Source organism: Chrysemys picta, chromosome 16, assembly GCF_011386835.1.
Source record: "Chrysemys picta bellii isolate R12L10 chromosome 16, ASM1138683v2, whole genome shotgun sequence".
In the NCBI taxonomy this organism is placed as follows: Eukaryota; Metazoa; Chordata; order Testudines; family Emydidae; genus Chrysemys; species Chrysemys picta.
Window position 1 is genome coordinate 24924704 of NC_088806.1, and position 20374 is coordinate 24945077.

General features: G+C 46.8%; 1 protein-coding gene across 8 annotated transcripts in view; it reads right to left on the bottom strand.

Moving 5' to 3' along the window:
- Nucleotides 1-20374, bottom strand: part of GRIK4 (glutamate ionotropic receptor kainate type subunit 4) — a 317543-nt gene that overhangs the window by 69719 nt on the left and 227450 nt on the right. For 7 of the 8 annotated variants that reach the window (XM_042851897.2, XM_008164539.4, XM_042851896.2 and 4 more), the window contains 2 exons: nucleotides 16341-16519; nucleotides 11260-11313 (listed from right to left, as the gene is read on the bottom strand). In XM_042851897.2, the coding sequence (XP_042707831.2) occupies nucleotides 11260-11313; nucleotides 16341-16519 (233 nt within the window). The remainder of the gene's footprint in view (nucleotides 1-11259; nucleotides 11314-16340; nucleotides 16520-20374) is intronic. The other variant, XM_042851894.2, reaches the window with a different exon arrangement.

A 20374-nucleotide genomic window follows, 5' to 3' on the forward strand; every position in this document is an offset into this window, starting at 1 on the left:
CTCAATGACTTGTGCATGTTCCCAACGGCAGAGCCAAGGATGGAGCAAGAGAGTCAATTTCAGGTCTTCTCTAGCCACTACACACACTGCCTCAGTGTAACACGGATCAAGGTTGATCACGGTCTTGGGATTTTTCTTCGACCAATTCCTGTATAAGCTATGCATCCCGCCTCGCCACAAGTTCCACATACAATGGGTTATCACTAACAGTGAGAGGGAGCGGTGAGCAGTGCTTAGGTGGGCTGACCAGGAGTCAGGACACCTGGGTTCCGTTCCCAGCCTGGGCTGCGTGACCTTGATCAAATCACCTCTACTCTCTCTGTTGCCCAATTTCACCTAGCTCACAGGGGAGTCAAGAAACTTAATTAATATTTACAAAGAGATCCAAGAGCCTTGGTCGAAAGGCATTAGGCAAGAGTATTATTGCTATTGTAATAACCCGATGATAGGTACACGTATTTGAAACTCAAGGCTCAGAAGCCTTGGGATTTATCTGCATTGTCACACTGCTGATCTCACATCAGTGATTGGCTTCTGGTAATTGCTTATCTCTTAATGTCGAGAAGGACAATTTGCTATTGTTAGTTTCTCTGTGTCAGCTATTGAGTGCCTTCCACTTCTATCAATTTGGCTGGCAATATTGTTCTGCGTCCCCTTTGCGTGCACAGAATCTCGCTCCTTTGCGAGATTCTTATCATGCTTTTAAGAAACCAGGTCACCCGGGGAAGCAAAGCAACGGGGTCGCCTCCCACCCTGGGAAGAATTGCTAGGCTTTGCTCTTTTTGACCGCAGTGACACTGAGACCTTGACACACGCGGATATCTTCCCCTGTTGATTACTGTAAGGGCTTCACTGGATTTCCAGATTTGCTGATTAGTAGCCTCCAAATGGTCCTCAAATGCTGCTGCTGCCTGGGTCTGAGATTAGATTACCAAGTTCACGGCCTTGAAAAACGTGTCCCCCACGAAATCTGCTCTTTTGTGTGCTTTTACCATATACTATACAGATTTCACGGGGGAGACCAGCGTTTCTCACATTGGGGGTCCTGACCCATAAGGGAGTTGCAGGGAGGGTCACAAGGCTATTTTAGGGGGGTCACGGTATTGCCACCCTTACTTCTGCACTGCTGCCTGTAGAGCTGGGTGGCTGGAGAGTGGCGGCTCCTGACTGAGGGCCCAGCTCTGCGGGTAGCAGCGCAGAAGTAAGGGTGACAATACCATACCATGCCATCCTTACTTCAACGCTGCTGCTGGCAGCGGCTCTGCCTTCAGCACTGGGCTCCCGGACAGCAGCCGCCGCTCCCCCACTGCCCAGCTCTGAAGGCAGTGCCGCCGTGAGCAGCAGCACAGAAGTAAGGGGAGCAGTACCGTAACCACCCCCCCCCCACCCCAACCCCTTTTTGGATCAGGACCCCTACAATTAGAACACCATGCCATTTGAGATTTAAATAGCTGAAATCATGAAATTTACTATTTTTAAAATCCTAGACTGTGAAATTGACCAATATGGAGCATGAATTTGGTAGGGCCCTAATTATGGGACAGATCCCCAAAAGGCATAAATTAGCCAAATTCCAATGCCTTCAGTGGAACCACTCTGATTTACCCCAGCTTCGGATCTGGCTCATTGACTTCAGTGGCACTAGGCTGATTTCCTTCAGCTGGGGATTTGCCCTGTGGGACTAGAACATATTGGCCTCTTTCTTTTGTCTTTCTGTTTGTGGGGGAAGGAGTGGGGGGGCTGGAAGGGTTTTTAATAATGGCTCAGATCCTGAATTCCTTACTCCATCTTCACTGAGGCAAAACTCCCATTGATCTCAATAGCAGTTTTGCCCAAGTAAAACCCGAGTAAGGACCTCGGGGATTTGGTCTAACAATTTATACTTTGAATAAGTTTTTATGCAAGGATCTGAAGGTACTTTACCAACACGGGACCAGATCCTCAGCTAGTGTAAACTGGAATACCTCTATTGACTTCAATGATGATTTACACCAGCTAAAGTTAATGAAGTGGGGAAATTTCCATTATTAGTATTCCCATTTTAGTGCAAGGGGATGGACTTGATTACTTCTTGAGGTCCCTTCCAGCCCTATGTTTCTGTGATTCTATGCCCCTCTGTAGCAGGGCGTGCTCACCACGGTGACACCTCCTGCTGGTTGCTCTGGGAATTAGCTCTGTCCAGCTCTGGAGCACCCTCTGAGGTGGTGTCTCACCCGTTGTCTGCTCTGCTGTTTGTCTCCACCACCGGGACACGTGTCACTCTCTGGACCACGGTGTCCTCTTCAGGACACTGCCCACTACTCCATTCTCACCCCCTTCTGGGGCGGGGGAGGTAATGGCAGTCCTTCAGCTTTCCCCTGACTCAGTGGCCAACCACAACCCAAAGTCTAGCCCCGCACCTCAGGGGCAAGTTGCAGTCTATATCAGCCACGCTCCTCTGCACCCAGGTGCAGTGTCAGGGGAGACGGGGACCCAGGCCTGCCCACTACTCTGGGTCCCTACCCAGGGACCTTCTAGCAGCAGCCTCTCTCTGCCCTCCTTCTCTCCCCTTGTCTGCCTATCTTCACTGGGCCACTTCCCCTTTGGCCCTTGTACCTTCTTGACCCTTTTTAGCAGGGGCCGCAGCCTGGCAGGTAACGGGCCGGAGCTCTCCTCTGCTCCCCTGAGCCTGCCCAGCATTGCTCTGTCCAAGGTGCTACCTCAACTCAGGAGTCAGTCCTCCTCCCTTGCTAGTCAGGGAGAGACTGCCCTCTTTTCTTTGCTGCAGCCTTTATATAGGGCTCAGCCTGACCCTGATTGGCTGCCTCTTTCTTGGCCCTGATTGGCTCCCCACAGGCTCTTGCTGATTGGTTGCAGGTCTGCGCAGTCTCTCCAGCCTGTTCCAGCCCTTTTTCTCATGGAGTGGGGCAGTCGCCCCACTACACCTCACTCCACAATCTATGAAAATGAACAAATGGACACACCGGACATCAATGTAATTACACCGGCCTTTTGTGTGTGGCTACGGGTTGATTTTATGAATGGGACGCTTGAATTTTGCACAGCTTTTGTCTCTTAAGATAGTTAGTTCTTCCTAAATCTGGGGCGCCTTTCCCAATGAAAGCATGTTAGTCCTCTCCTATGTTAGGTGTAACACCAGGAGAAGACCTGCCTTTGGAATCTGATGCTCTCCCCTCTGTGGATTTTGTTGCCTTCAGGATCCATAAATGCTGAACTGCTGAGCTTGTTAATCATTTCTAAGTTGCTCTAAAAACATATTTATTTGGTCACTAAAGTGTACAGGATTATGCTAAATGCATTATGGCTTTTTTGAATGGCTCAGTTCGCTTACAATATATTGACTGAGTCAATAATGGTATAATAAACCACAAGTAAAAAATCAATTTTCCTGGCAGAAGAAAGTCATTTGAATGACGAATTTTTGCTTTTTTTTTCCTGTGGGTTCATTCAGACATATTGGGTCATTTGAGCATTCTGGGAGGTGTAGTCTGAATGACCTTCCAAAGTAGGGTTTCTTGGGGTCATTACCTTTATTGACAGGTGGATCTCAAAAGTTCCAGAATTTCTAAGCAGAACAGCATCCAAAACTTCCAATCCTTCTCCCAAATTCATCCAAACACTCCAGACCCCTCGAGACCAAAAGCAAGTCCCTGGTGCAACTCCACTGAATGTAATGGAGTTGCACCTGGGATGAATTAGGTCCTTTTGTGTCTGTAGAACTGGGACTGGAAATAGGAGAAGAGGGACGGAGGTTTTTCAAAGTCATTAGGGGATTTAGACACCCCCCATTAAAATGAATGGGAGTTGTGTGTCTAAATCTCTGAATCAGCCTGGAAATTCCCAACCAGGATCTTTCCATCAGGCCCCAAGTCTGGAGAGAAGTCTCTCACTCCGACGGCACTCCAACATTTCTCCTTTGGACAGGGAATGGGAAGTTGTGAGGCCACTGCCAAATTAAACATATTGGGGGAAACAAGTTAAATACGTCTCAAACCTCACCAAAGTTAAGATCAGATTTATTGTACCAGCAAGGGGTACAGAGAGCTTCCTCCACAGGCCAACTCTCCTATAATTGCCCACGAGAAGCTTTCTTACACTCTCCTTGGAGACTGGATTGGAGGCACCAATGGTGTGGTTGGATATGGCAATCCTCAAGTTCCGATGAATTCTAAGTGATGCTTTGGGCCACTTGTATTTTAACTGAGTTGTCATTCTTAATCCCAATGGGCGAAATTCACCCAGGGCAGAGTGCCTACCCAAGACCCTCCACGCCATTTACACCCCTAACATAGGGAAAAGTTTAAATAGTATAAAGGGCCTTGTCTGGACCCTTTGCACCAGAATGAACTCCACCCAAAGACACAAAGTAGAGATTGCCTCTGCAAAATTCAAATTTGGAAGGATGTTTATATCAGTTTGGTTCAGGCCCATCATCTTTTTTATTATTTGTATCACAGTAGAGCTAAGTTGCCCCAGCTAAGATCAGGGCCCCATGATGCAAGGCACCAGACAAATGCATAGTAAGATTCATCCGAAGGAGTTTACAGCCTAAATAGACATGACGGACAAAGAGTGGGAGGGGAAACAGAGGCAGTGAGAGGTGAAATAACTTGCCCAACATCACATAGCAGGTCAGTGGCAGAATCAGGAATAAAAATCTAGTCTCTTCACTCCCAGGCCAGTACCCTAATTCACTATACCGCTTTAGGAGCCTTCAGGAGGCAGGCATGAGATAAACATAAGTGGAGGTAAAGTGATTTACAAACTAAAGCTGACATGTTTTGAAGCTGTCTAGGGGATTTAGACACTAGATTCCCATTAATTTCTAACTGGGCATCCAAACCAATTAGGCAGCTTTGAAAATCTCACTCTTTATATAGAAGAATCTTTTCCCTTCACTGAACCCTCCCCCCCCCCCCCCAGATTTACGCCAGCTCTGACAATGGAACAAAGCAGCAGTTATCAGGGCACAGCAACACGACACAATACTGTCAGAGAACAAAACAACATACAAAGAATATACTGTTTGACTCCAGGCGCTACTAAAATTCTTTCACACCTTCCCTCTTGTACTAGTAATTTTAATAGTTTCAATTATTTCCATCTAATCTCCCTGATAAATGTTTTGAAATTTAAATCCAGCCTCAGGTCCATCTATTTTTTTTTTAAAGGCCAAAACAACAACAACAAGCTACATGGAATTAATGAGCTACAAGGAATTAATTCCATCACAGGGTTTTGAAGACATCCAAAGCCTCTCGTGATCTGCTCTGGTGGTTTCAAATATTTCTAGGGCTAGGACATGCAATTATTTCCTTGCAATTCACAGTAGCTTATCTGCAATGCTCTAGCTACGCATCGTCCTTATTATTATTATAAATCAAATGCCAACATGTCTGCATTCCCTCCCCCCCAATGGTTATCAAGTCAAGTTTCTCTGCCAAACAAATTTTTTTAATTAGGAGTTTTAGTCGCTATGGACTAGACTGGGACTTGGCCAGAATATCCACAGAAGCACTCAGGAAGGAGTAAGGCCCCCCTCCCCTATATGCCCCTGCAAGACCTACAGGGGTCTGGATGCACACAGAGAAATAGGTGCTATGTGCTTGCTTACTTTCTACTCCTGGAACACATGGGTGGGGAGTGACAGGGGGAAAGGAATGGAATTTTATCCCCAGCCAGCCAGCGCAACCAGGTAAGAGAATGGCGTCAGCACCTGCTATTGGGTCAACAGCAACTAGCTACAAGAGGGAAGCCAAAGGGTGTGTGTGTGTGTGTGTCTGAGATGCCGTTGCTGTTGGGACCACTCCCAGGACTATGTGAAGCTGCCAAAGAGTCCAGCACAGGGCTCTGTCTCTACTCCCTGTTTTTTCTCCTTTTTTACATTTACACGGTCACTTTTCATCCCGGAAGAAATCAAAGGGCTTGGCAAATTTGTACATACGCACAGAGCACCACTGAAATGCAGCCACCTCTGGGTGGATGGTGAAAATCCTAGCGGTGTATAACACCTCATAAGCTAGTGAAGGGAGAGGGTAATCTGGACAACGCTACTGGAGAGGACTTCTACTTACAAAAAAGAGTGCTTCCTGAGAGCCTTAATGTTCATGGGCCAGCCCAGATGATGATTTTTAAGCCCCCACCCCCCTTTGACAAGGTAGCCACAAACAATTTAAAATTTCCCCCCAGGCTGGGGTGGGATGGGTGGGGGAGTGTGGTTCAAAAAGACAGGAATGGGACCAGGAATCAATAGAGACCTGGGTTCCATTCCCAGCACTAACACTGAGCTGCTGTGGAACCTTGGGTAACTTCCTCTCAGCGTGCCTCAGTTTCCCCATCTGGAAAGCATGGATGACAACACCCTCCTTGGAGATCTGTGGATGAAAAGTGCTACAAATAAACTCTCTTTCATTAGATTTATTCTGATTCCGGGCCGAGCATGGGGAAAACGTGGCCAAACTCCTCACGATGACAAGATGTCTGCCCCCTGGTTGGCTGGGGAAAGCCAATAATGAATTCACAGGTACCCATAAGTTATTCTATAGGTATTCACTTCAGAGCCCTTGCATCTAGCCCTCAGCCTATATGCACAAAGGGCTGGGAGATCCCTCTGCCGGAGGTTGGCATCTGCTTTCACGTGCCAAGCTTCCTCCCTGCTGAATTGACTAATTAATAGAGTTTAAGCTCTGTGAATCACTGATCATTATATGTAGCAGCCAGCCTCCCCAATCTAGCCGCTCCGTGTGAAAGCCATCAAGTCCCAGCAACCTGCCTCCATCCGGTGCCCCAGAGGAGAAAAGAAATAATATAGAGATGCCTAACTGCCCATTGTTCAGGAAACACTTGCTGTAATGGCTATAATGAGCTTAATGCCCGGAGATACGCCCTCCAGTTCCTCCTGCCTGTGCATAACTCAGCCTCCAACCTCCCCACCCCCCGTCCTTTCTCTCAGGTCCGATTATTTTCCCCAGCTCCCATTAGTTTCATATCTGTGCCTTTAACTACACATACCGGCAGTCCCTCGTTTGGCAGGTTCTTCCTCCATTTAAACCGTCTTTCCGCCTGCTCTCCCAGAGAGCAGAGAGCAGTGATTTTATCTTTTCTATTAGGCAGTCGTTGCAAACCTCAGTAGGTTCATTAGCAGCTTGATAATCCCTCCAGATTTATTAGTTTAAATTGCTCGCTTCCATCTCCCGTCCCCATTTAAATATTACTAATTTCCTTAAATATCTCTTCCATCTGCCCAGGTTTCGCCCAGCATCACCCTTCTTCTTAATGATCCCTGTCAAAAAACCCAGTCAGCTCTATGAAGAGCTGGGCTTTTTAACAAAGTGGATAAAGAAACTGGAGTAAATAGATACTCTTCTTGATTGATTTCAAGAAAGAGCGAATGGCTCTAGGATCCTCTTCTTTCTAACCTATCGCTCTAAACTGGGTTAGAGAAACCGGCTTCGGTTGCAAACTTCAGATCCGGATCAAGAGCCAAAACCTGAACTGCCCCTCATGCAAATTCCGAGGTGTTATTCATTTTTTGTATTGTGGTAGCCCACAGGAACTCCAGTCACAGATCAGGACCCCATGGTGCTAGGTGCTGTACGGACACAGATCATTTATTATTTGTATTATGGTAACGTCTACAAGCCCCAATCAAGCCTCAGGGCCCAGCTATGCTAGAAGTAACAAAGTCAACAATCTCAGCCCAAGAGAGTTTATGGCCTACAAGTCACAGGATGTGATAAGTGAATGAGACAGATACACCTGGTGGCGATGATATGGGGGGTTGGATTTAGGCCCATCTCTACTGAATATTACCACAGCCCATAGCACACAGCAGGGCTTACATCAAGAACGGTTTAACACACACAATTTTGGGGTGTAGTTGACATTCATAACAATAGATCTGGTAATAATATATTGCACTTTCTCTCAGGGAACCTCATGGTGCTTTGAGAACACTAATAAATTAAGCCTCACAACACACCCTGTGAGGCAGGAATTATTCTCCCCATCTAGAGATGGGGAAACTGAGGCACAGAGCTGTTGAAGACACATGCCCAAGATCACACACAAAGTCACTGAAAGAGCTAAGAGTAGAAACCCAGGCTTGTGCTCTAACTATTTGGCAACACAGTCTCTGTTAGAACTAGTGAGGATGAGTTTATGTTTAACCTAGTTGCATATTAGTCGTGTGGGAGAACCAGATCTACTAGGAAATTTGAGTCACTCAGTACAGCATTGGAACAGTATTAGCTTTTGGAACCATCCAGTCTAGAATTGAATAGATTTCACAATGGCCTGAACAGTTAACTCATGAGGATGGGGAATGAATGGAATCAGCTAAACTGGGTGAGGGGTTTCCCTGGTCTTCTTCATTCTGGCTTGGGTTCCCTACAACTGAGAACTAACTCTGGACCTCAGTCCTCTGAAGCCAGCTGGATTTGCTGGGATTAAGAATTAATCAGCCTGTTACCCTCCTGCAGTGAGGGCACAGTAGGGCTGATTTGCTCCATCCTGGCAGTCTGTAGGATTGCCAGACAACCCACAGTCCAACTACATTTAGCATCCAGGCCAACTTGTGGCAATGGGTGAGCCTCTTGGCCATTCTGTGATTGGAACACAAGCAGGTAGTTCTTTTTCACATTCGCCATCCCCTGGCTTCCTGGGACACAGATTACTTGAAATGACAGACCACACGGAGATGATACCTGCACACACAACCCAACCCAATTTTTGGTGGGGTCTTGAGGCTCAGGCAACTCTCAGTCTTGATATAGGAGCCGCCCAACAGAGGCCTCCTCTGCCTCGCAATCCTATCTAGACTGATGACTGTCTCACAACACCTCCTGCTCCTTACCCATTAGATGGGGCTTATAGGAGAAGTAGAGGGCCCCCCTCTTACAGAGTTGGTACTTTACACCCAGTATTGATAACAGACTAAGTGACAATCCCAGAGCTTGGGAACCAGATGTGCTGATACCAATTGGCATGGGAAGCCAAGTACAATGGTAGTCAGTAGGGACCAGGAACCAAATGATACTGACTGGGATTAAGAGCCAGCCATATTGATACTCAGGCCTAAGAACCAATTGGGGTGGGGGGACTGATAGTGGTTGGGTTTGAGAAACAATTAAAACAGCCATTGTTGGGATTGGAGACCAATAGGAATGGTAATTCTTGGGACGGGGGCACAATTACATCAACTTGTTTGGATTAGTGACTAAGAGGAACCGTCATGAGCCGGGACTATCTCTCACTGCGTGTATGTACAGCACCTGATCTTCTTCGAGTCATCTTGGTGTGATGGTACATAAAAGAATGCTCACTGGAAGAAGGAACCCTTGGACTAGAAATCACAATATGAAACCACCACCACCTGAATACAAAGTAACCTGACATTTGAGGATCCTAGAAGCTTGGGCTCTGCGCTCAAGATTTATGTTACCAGCTGACCTCTAGTAGGGTTTCTTTACTCCTCACGCAGTTGCCAATCATTTATATTGAATTAATTAGGACTAGGACCAAATGGACTAGTCCACTGGGGAATGGTATTGACCACGGTTAGGAACGATGGAGTGGACTCTGAGCATGAACTGGAATGATATTAGCACAGGGAGGGAGACTGTGTGTGAAATTTTTCTCTTTCTGACGCCTCCTTTCACACTCCAGCTCTTCACACCATTCCCCGCCTTGCTCTCAGTGTTGTCACCCATCCGTTTCGTTCTCCCTCTCCTACGTTTGGATCACCCTTCCTACACACTTGGCTCCATCTGTTTCCGTCTGTCTCCCACCCAAATACATAGACACACAGCACGCTTCAGCTCTCGGCTTTCCTGGCACGCGTGCACCCAGGCATAAATATTCATAGAAATTATAGAATCAGAGAATCATATGGGCTGGAAGGCACCTCCAGTTAATCATCTGGTCCATCCCCCTGCATCAAGGCAGGATAGATTTCATTATCCCTAAACCATCCCTACTTGATAGGTGTCTGGGCTCATCTGAGCTATCCCCCACCCTGCTTGGCGGCTTGTTTTCAAGACCCGCTGGACGGTAGAGCCTGGCTTCCCCCCTGCTTCTACTTAAGCCCACTGCCTCTTGTTCAGCATAGTGCATGGGAATCTAGCCACATGATGCCTATTAGTGATAACAGGAGCTGTAAAGTTAAATCCAATCAGCCACGTTACAAAATATACCCCCGCCACTTGCTGCCTTCACACAGTCCCCTTCTCCTTGTCTCACACATGCACTCCGTCTCCCTCTCCCCCTAATGCACACAGTCACTCCCCCTTGTGACACATAGACATATGTCTCATATCCCTCTCTGGGTGCGATTCTGCAGCCCTCTCTCTGGCTATTGCAACAGCCTGCTCCCCTTTCGCCCAAGCTTTCATGGCTATACGGATCTGCGCTGATTTCCACCAGCTGAGACGCCAACCCACTTTGTTACAGAGTATTTCCACCCCAGGAAAACATGGTTGGTTTGGTGTGTGTGTGTTTTTTTTTTTTTTTTTTTTTTTTTAAGATTTGCCATCTTTTTTTTAGAATTTAAGTTCCATCCTTGAGAATCACAGAGGGGCCAGTGGAAAGTTTCTTTAAGGGATGGCTTCACTTTCAGCTCTTGGTTTATGCTACCAAAGCCTGTGGCTGCGTTGAAAGCTTGCGGCCTTTACTCACACAAGCAGTCCTTGTTCATGCAAGTAGTCACACTGGGTAAGTAGGTGTTGCAGGATCAGTCGCTTAGAATCTCATCGAAAGCCCATTGAAATGAGTGCAAAGACTCCCATTGTCTTCTCAGGTTTTGGATCAGATCCTTCGAGTAAGGCCTACATTATAAATGATGCTTTTATCTATCCCTAACACCTCTTTATCCCAGCTCATCCAGGGGAGGAAGGTTAGTCTTGTGGTTAGAGCCCAGCTTTCCCCATCAGGAGATCAAGTGTCTCTGTTACCGGTTCTAAAGAGGGATACGTCTCAGGGTATGGAGTATGAGAACCCCCTTAGTGTTTGTGTCTGTTTCCCATTCTACAGAATCGGTGCCACTGGTGGATTAAGCCTTTTTCAGCACACACGTGTCAGAGTGAGGTCTTGTTGTCATCTGAAGTTTGGGTTCCTGGAGGGATCCTAGATCTCCCCAACTTTAGAAATCCTCCTCCACTCCCCTGAACTTGTGGTTCCACCAAACACCACCAAGACAGAGCAGATCTGCTGCCATTAACGTGACTCTACATGCAGGGGAGAGGAGCTGAGAAAACGTCTTACCAGGTTAGTGAAGATATACGTGTAATAGGCTGACGCCATTCCCAGTTCAGCTGCCTGTGAAGGAGAGGAAAGGAGATTAGGCTAGAGAGTGACAATCTTCCATCTCAGCAGCAGTACTGGGGGAGCCTGTATCAGATTTGCTTTTCATATCTATCACTTTACATGAAGGACTCTGCTGTCCTTTTAAAAGCCATAAAGGGTAGCACCCAGAAGCATAGTTTGGCCTATTAAAGTAAAGATGGGGATCTGCTTTTTCAGAAGTGCTAAGCCATCGCAGCTCCCACTGAAGTTAATGGAAGCTGCAAGTTATTATGAATTATTACTTAGTTCAATTTCGGTAGTGCCTATGGACCCAAACTGGCCCCACTGTACCAACAAATAACCCAACGATTCATTGATTTTTTAAAATCCCAGATCATTATGACCATCTAATTCAACCTCGTGCATAATGAAGGACAGAGGATTCATCCCTACACCTAGCTCTAATCCAGGATTTAGACAATTCATCACAGGTGAATAAAGACAAAGGGAGCCGGGAAGGAAGACATAACAATCGAAACAGGGCTATTTGCATAAATTACTCGTAACAATGGTTTTAACAGTCCCCGCTTGCCAGATGACGTGCTGAAGATCAAACCCAGAGTGTGGTCTTTACAAGATTCAATTCTAATGGTCTCTACACACACATTTGGTACAGGTGTAAGTATGTTGGTTAGGGAGGTGAGTTTTAAAAAAAAAAAATCAATATATTTCTACAGGTACAACCCCTAGTGTAGACACAGTTATACCTGTATAAAGGGTGTCTTATACCAGTATGGAATAAAATCTTTATACTGGCATTACTGTATCCACACTAGGTGGGATTGCATGAGGTTAGCTATATCGGTAGAGTTAAAGCAGTAAAATTTGTGTGCACAGACAATCTGTAAAGGAAGGAATACACAGAGAGGTATTATTGGGGAAAGTAAAGAGACACTGCTGAAAAGTAATTCTGCGTGGCAATTTTCATCCTCTTGTATCAGGTGGCTTGGCACACCTGCCAGTTTCACTCCTCTTCCAGTTTCAATTAAATCCACTGTTTGTTTTGCCGTGTAATGATCCAACCATTGAATATGCTTAAATTTGCAATGTGCAAATCATCCCGAATGATTTTGGGGGAGCTCCTCCACTTCCCGTCTTTTCTCTGCCCCCCCAGCTGGAGGCTGTTGGTGTCAGAAAGTGGGGGGATGAAACAGATATAGACGAGGTGGAGCTCCTGGCCTGATTAACCAGCAGTAGGTAAAGATTCAAAGCAAGGCAGACAATGCTGCTCCCCGCAAATATCCTGCCTTCACCATGGAGGAGTCCTCACTGCTTTTCCCACTCCCCTTTCTCAGTCAGATGCCTGTGATTAAAGAAACATAGCAAAGTAGGGCTGGAAGGGACCTCAAGAGAGCATCTAGTGTCCCCCCCTGTGCTAAAGCAGGATTAAGTATACCTAACACCCTTCATGACATGTATTTGTCTCATGTGTACTTAAAAACCTCCAGTGACGGAGATCCACAACCTCCTTGGGAAACCTATTCCAGAGCTTAACTACCCTTAGAATTAGAATGTTTTTCCTACCATCTAATCTAAATCTTCCTTGCTGCAGATCATGCTGATTACATCTGGTCCTACTCTCAGTGGACCTGGAGAACAAGTAATCACCATCCTCTTTATAACAGCCCTTGACATATTTGAAGACCATTATGATGTCCCCCTGCAGCCTTCTCTTCTCTAAACGAAACATGCCCAGTTCTTTCAACCTTTCCTTGCAGGTCATGTTTTCTAACCGTCTTATCATTTTTATTGATCTTTATGAACATAACAAATCTACAGCCTCCACTGATGCACGAACGGCTGGCGTGATGCATCCTCTGCAGGGAAAATGAAAAGGAGATTTTGTAGCCTGGTAGCTATTTGCTGGGACTCTTTGCTGATAACCTGAAAGCCGGAAAATGAAGTACAAAAAGACGGGGGCGGGGAGGGGAAATCAGTGGAACTTTAATATTAACACCACTTAGGACTTATGCACAACGTGTTAGGATAAGAGCCTCAAAACACTCTGGACTACCTCTACTCCCCCGACATTGACATACCATTGACTTCAGTGGGAGCAGAATTTGGCAAAGGTTGAGTGCTTTAAAAATCCCATCCCAAGAACTAGGAAGTGCTTTACAGACACTAAGCAGCTAATCTGCACAGACACCTCTGTGACACAGATCAATAGGACAGCGCTATCATCTGTTTTTTACAGATGGGGAAAGGGAGACCATGAGAACATAACTTGCCCAAGAACACACAGCAAGTCAGTGGCAGAGAGAAAACGAGATCCTCCAGATCATCAGGCAACGTGCTCTGACCACTGCCTCCCACCACCAGACCACAGTGCCTCTCATCTTCTGACCGCTGCACAACACAGTTTTCATATCTAGAGAGAGCAGCAATGTCTGCTCTCCCTGTGACCTACTCTGAAATCAGCAAGTGTTATTTCAAGGGAAGAAAATCAAAGAAAGCAACAAGCGGTCTCCTTTCCTCCATTGATCTCATCCATTTAACATACCTATTGGCAAAGCTGGGGCAGGCCGGCTATATAAGAAGCAACCATGTGTCTCTAGACCATAGGGGGAAGGGAAGATATGAGAAGTTGTAGCTTCTGCCTCATTGTCCAAAGGTAGCAGAGAGCAAGAGAAGGGCTGGTAATACAGGGTTTGATCCAAAGTCTTTTACAATTAATGTCAGTCTTTCTGTTTGGATTGAGCCCAAAGGAGGAAACTGTTTTATAATCATTATCTTCACTCATTGTTCTGCTTGCTCTCCCAGTATACAGTTTCCAGTTTCACCAATAGCAAGAAGTTCATAAATCATAAGAGCATTGTTCACTTCCCTTCCTCTTTGGAATCCTCTGCACAGGGCGACTGCATTAAATGTTATTGAATTGCTGCAAAATCTTCTCAATCTTTGACATCTTCATCGGTCACGGCCTGAGAATCCCCCAGAGACGGGAAGGGAGAGAGAGTGTGTCTAAAAAGCAACTGTGCTCTGTAGCTGTGGAAAATTACTATGGCAACAGGCTGAGGGGATAGCCCTCAATAGTGAGAGAGCTCATTCAAATCCTTTATTAACTCAGAGACGAAATATATAAATAAATACAAATCCACCCCAACCTGAACCCTCGTCTTTGATTTCCCGCACATAAGAAGCTTCAGAGGGGTTAGTGAAATAACAAACATCAAAAAAGGAAAGTTGTTCCTCAGTGAAAACTAGAATGTTGCCTTTACATGTGCAATTAAAACGACACCGGAATGGATTGATGAGAGATACAGCTAGTGTCACTTGCGACAATACAGACTCTATTAGAAGCCTTAGTCTAATGTCAGTCTCTGGACTGAAGTCTGACATCTGTACCAGCAAAGATTAGCAAGGGGAACATTTTGAATGGACGCTCATCAGCCGTCATGCCTCATGTCCCAAGAGTAGCTATCTACAATTGAAATTCTGCCACTGTTTCTTTGCATCCCCAAGGCAACATTCATATTCTTTTCACCACAGTAGTAAAGCAAAGGGCGCCAGAGCTGGTCAGGAATTTTTCAATTTAACATTTTTCGTTTGGAAAAGACCGATTTGTGGAAACCGAAATGTTCAGTGGGAAAGGGTTGGCTTCGATGAAGCTCCCGTTTTGGGGAAAGTTTCAAAAAGTCTCGTTTCCTCATTTTTAAAATGAAAAATTCCATTTTTCAGTTCGAAACGACATATCGTTTTGAAATTTAAGTGAATTGGGGGGGGGAAGGAATCTAATAAATAATAAATAATAAATAATTAAAAGGTCAAAATCAAAACAAAATGTCGTGACTGACCCAATCTAATTTTTTCTCCACATTTTGGTCCACAAACATTTTTGAGACTTCGACTTTTCATCCTGATTCAGGATGGGGACGTTTCCCAAAATCGCAGAAATTTTCCTGGGATGGGAAAACCATTTCCTGTCTAGCTGGAAACATAACTCACTGGAGAACATGACCTACAGGTGCCCCACTCTGCTGATTGACAGCACATCTGAGTCTGTTACAGCCGCGGCGTGGGAGCATGGGTCCTTTAGCTCAAGTGTAGCAGCTTGTGGTTTTAGCTCTGGAGGTCCCCACGTCAATCCCTGATGAGTCAGCCAAGATGGCGGCTGTCATACAAAGTCTCTCCAACTCTGGTAGGTTGGGACCATGGCACACGGTTTCCTTGTGGACAAGATTCTTCATGGAAACTAGCTTGTAGTTGTACAGCCAGTGGGACTGACAGTTGTATAGGACCACCACTAGCCTAATATATCAGGCCTAGAAAACATGCATTCTGTTCTTGCAGTGAAGATGACACACAGCATCATGGCCCTGATCCAAATCTCACTGAAACCAACGGAGAGCCCCACTGGCTCCAATGGGCTTTGGATTCGGTTTCGTAGACTCAGATGATTGACTACCACACCTTCTACACTGTCAGGAATCCCTCGTCTAGCCCCATTGGTCTACTGAGAGATGAATCTAGGGAGCCAGAACGTATATTTATTTCATTTGATAATTGGCTAAAAAGCCTCTCATTCCACAGAGGCGCTGGAGAACTGCACTAAACAAACACAACAACTGTACGGGAGACAATAAAATAAACAAACACAATCTGGTAAAAATAACCAGACAGAGAAACACAACAGAGATGTGCTCAGAAAAGAGAGTCCACACTGCCGGCAGACTGATTTTCAAAAGCACTGAGCTGCTCTTGCTCGAAGTCAATAGGAGCAGTAAGAGTTTGGCATCTTGGACGCCAAGCCAGACACCTCTGGGGCATGCACTCAGAGTATTTAATCTATTTGTTCTACAGCCAGAATCCCGGAGGCAGTGAGAAAACTGTTATCCCCAGGACCTCAGCATCAATCAGTGGAAATCTCCCTGGAGCGTAGCTAATTTTCGACCGCACTGTAGGAATTTTTAAGCTCCGGAACCGTACAACGCACATGCAGAAGGATCATTTGGTGGAAGCAAGGCGGTTTATGAAGCTGTAATTTCACAGCTGCCTACCTTCTGGAGGATGATGTGGGACATGGAGGCATTCGCATGGACAATGATGGTGCCAGTTTTGTCGTCTCTGATTTCTTTTAGGAGTGGGGTAGGGTCCCGGCTGTCATCCAGCATCCGGACCGAGAGGGTGTCCTTCGAGATAAGGAACTGACGAAGCAACTTCTCTAGGTTTAAAAGGCCTTCAAATAAAAGAAACACAAACAGACCTTTTGAATCAAGAGTACCCCACCCATGACAACAGCTATCCTCTTCCATAGGAACCCATCTTTTGCAAACCTGGTCGGACAAATGGTGTAGCAACATGCTGCAAAGCAAAGAAGCCAAGTCTATGTCCAAGGGTCTCTCCTGTGACCAGCAGGGGAGGGGACGAGATGGAGCAATTTGTAACTCTCTGTGGTCATCTGACGGAACAGCCTGCAGCCCTCTCTCAGAGGGAAGATCATCTTGACACAGGGCCTTTCTGAAGGTCATTCTTTATACACCCAAATAGAGGGGAATGATCACATCCCTCGATCTGCTGGCAATGCCCCTACTTATACAACCCAAAATGCCATTAGCCTTCTTGGCGACAAGGGCACACTGTTGACTCATATCCAGCTTCTCATCCACTGTAACCCCTAGGTCCTTTTCTGCAGAACTGCTGCCTAGCCACTCGGTCCCTAGTCTGTAGCAGTGCATGGGATTCTTCCGTCCTAAGTGCAGGACTCTGCACTTGTCCTTGTTGAACCTCATCAGTCTGAGTATCCCTGATGCACACTATAAGTTCTTTGGGGCAGTGGTTATCTCACTCTGCCTCTGTGCTTTTTGGCATTTCTATTGTATAAATAACAACAACAAGCATGTCCCTAGCCCAAATACCTTACAATCCAAAGCCCTGATTCGGCAAACCCTTATGTATGCAATGAAGCCAGTAAAATTCCTGGCATGATGAAAGATTATATAGCATCCAGCCCTAGACTGGGCTGGGAAGGGAGGAATTTGGTTGGTTAGCTTTTTTCAAAGGAGGAATTAAACAAATGGAAACTGGACTAGTTAACTACCAGCATCCTTCCAAAGGAAGCAAACAAAGAACAGATCCCAAACCCAGAGTTTAGGGCCAGTGCCCTGGCTGTCAGAGGGGCACTCGGGGTAAGTCTACCCTGTAATAAATAAATAAACCAGTGGCACCGAGTCTCTGAGCCTGGCTCAACTGACCGGGGCTCACGCTACGGGACTAAAAATAGCCGTATAGACATTCCCCCTCGGGCTGACGCTCAGGCCCTGAGGCTGACCTCTCTCGCTTGGTTTCCGAGCTTGAACTCCAGCCCAAGTGGGAACGTCTACACTAATATTTTTGGCACTGTAACATGAGCCCCGTGGCCCCGAGTCCCTTGACCCGGCTCTGACTCTTGCTGCCACGGGGTTGTTTTTTTGTTTGCAGTGTAGATGTACCCTCACCGTGCCTGTGTTTCGAGCCCAGCACTCAACTCTTCAACTAAACGTCATTTTGACTGCACTCAACCGTTTATTCACCCAGAAAGTCAAGGGCTGGGGAAGCAGTACACTGCGGTACGATGCAAGGCAATCAAGAGGGAGAGTGCTGCTCTCAAGAACGCCCAACTCTTCACAAAAGGCAACAAAGCGATGCATTAAAGAGATGAAGCCTACATGAGTGGAGTCTCATTCACGGAGAGGTTTTTCAGCAAACCAGTGTGCGTGCACTGAGCGCTTTACCATGTGGTGCCCCCTGCCTTTCCTCCTTAATCCAGGAGGAACTCAGCTGGGGACTAAAGCAACTGCAGTCAGCAGGATTTCTCTGGGATGAAATTAACTTCCTAGTCTATTTCTTCATGGAGGGTGAAATTCTAAGAGGCCATATACGCCACCTGAGTGTTATTTTATGGGTTTAAGTGGGATCTAAGTGTTGTCTAAGCTTTGTGCCAGGTCTCTGCACAGTTTCATTTCCGCCACACCTGCAATCTCCTTTCCTACCAAGGAGCAGACGCTTCCAGCAATAACAGTCGGTTATTATTAATCACGTTTATTCCAGTCGTGCCTAAAGGCCAGCCAAGAATAGGGTCTCATTGTACCGGCACAGAGAAGTAGATGATCCCTGCCCCAGAGAATGTACAATCTATAAACAAGTCAGACACAGGTTGGGGGAAAGGGTGTAAGTACAACTACTCGGCTATTAGTTAGGCAAACTCCGAACCGGCGCTCACACGAGAAAGATCTGAGAAGCACCTTCACTCACCACGATTCCATTAAGCCCTCAGAAAAGGAGGCTTTTGTGTTTCCTTTGTCTTTCTAAAAGTGGCCCAGTTTCACGGCAATTATGCATTTCTCTTGGTTAAGAAAAGGACAATGAGGAGGACAATGCAAGTTCCCAAGCTGCTGCTACCAACCTGAGCTGATTTTAAACCCGAGGCCTGGTGGTGAGGAGACCTCTGTCTCATTAACTGATGCCCCAACACTTAAAATCGCAAGAGCGGGCACGGAGTCATGGGAGGATAATCCCAAGACTACTGGGGGTGTTATTTCTTTGGAAGGCGTTACAAAATAATTCATGTTTGCTTTAGGATCATTAGCATTGCAGTAGTGACAGGAGGCTTTAACTGAGATTGTGGCCCCCTGGTGGTTGGAATCATACAACGTTACAGCCAGAGACCACCCCCTGCCCAGAGAGATGTGCAGTGCAGGCAGGACAAAGGAAGTTTTATCACCCCCATTTTACAGGTGGGGGAAAGTGAGGCCCAGAGAGATTCTTGTCCAAGGTCACACATGGAGCCAGGAATTGAACCCAGGCCTTCTGAGTCTCACGCCGGTGCCTTAACAACAAGACAATCCACCGTCTCAATGACTGGATTTGGCCCCACGACTCCCCTCTGCCGTAGGTCAGTGTCATTAGCCCCATGTGGCAGATGGGGAAACTGATGCCCAGAGAGGGGAAATAACTTAGCCATCATCACACAGGACTAGAACCCCCATCTCCCGATTCCTAGCCCAGTAACTGAACAACATTTCCCCCCAGTAGCATAGCAGGGGGACTCTCATAGGAGGCCCCTGGGTGTTTACAGAATAACAGTCACTCGGCATCTACAGAGCAACACCAAGAACACCAGGAAACATTTAAACTCTTCCTGCAAGGAGCGGCTGTAGGTTATGAGAATTCTACTGACTCCCCTCCCTGCTGGCTTCAGTGGCAAGGCTAATCAAGCCAAGTCGGGAGGCAGTGCGGGTTGGCAGAAAGGGCACTGGTGTCTACTCCCAGCACGGCTGCTGACTTGCTGGGTAGCCTAGAGTGAGTCATTTCACTGCTCTGTGCCTCAGTTTCTCACTCTCTCTCGCCTGCGAACTCCTTGGGGCAAGGCCTGTCTCTCACGTGGTCTTTGCACAGTACCTAGCACAACAAGGTCCCAATTTCAGCCGGGGCCTCAATGCGCTATGATAACCCATAATAAGGACTTCATGGTGCAGGATGCTGGTGCATGAAGGGTTAAAGCCAGCTTCTCCTGTCTGCAGAGAGACAGGCCTGAGCTGCACATCAGACTAAATCAAATGACTTTCGCTCTCCCTCGCTGTGGACTTCAGGAACGCATTAGCCTCGCTCAGGATGCATCTGCCCAGATCAATACCAAATACAGCAGGACTGCAAGTCCTGGGGGAGGGGGAGGAGGACGCCTGCCTTATTGCAAGCTGGTTAAAGATGTGGAAGGCCGGCTGTGGAGATGTTACTCAGGGGAGCCTCCTGCATGGCACACAGTCACGCTCGGGCTCCATCTTAAGCGATGACAGTGGGGAGGTAGCAGGACTCCTGGCAGGTGGGCGCAGAGCTCACGTTGCAGTTCTCAGCTCCGTGTTCCAGGTGAACTAACACATATGGAGGCGGAGGAGGCAGGGGCCCCTCCTCCAGCTCAAACACTGGGGCTGGCATCGGTTGCAGACGCTCTATGCAAAGCGTTGCGGAATAGGAGTCTCTCGCACAGGCAGCTGGATTGTGCACTTACAATCTGTCCACAACATGGGGCAGCACCTCCCGAGCTGCCCTCCCCCGG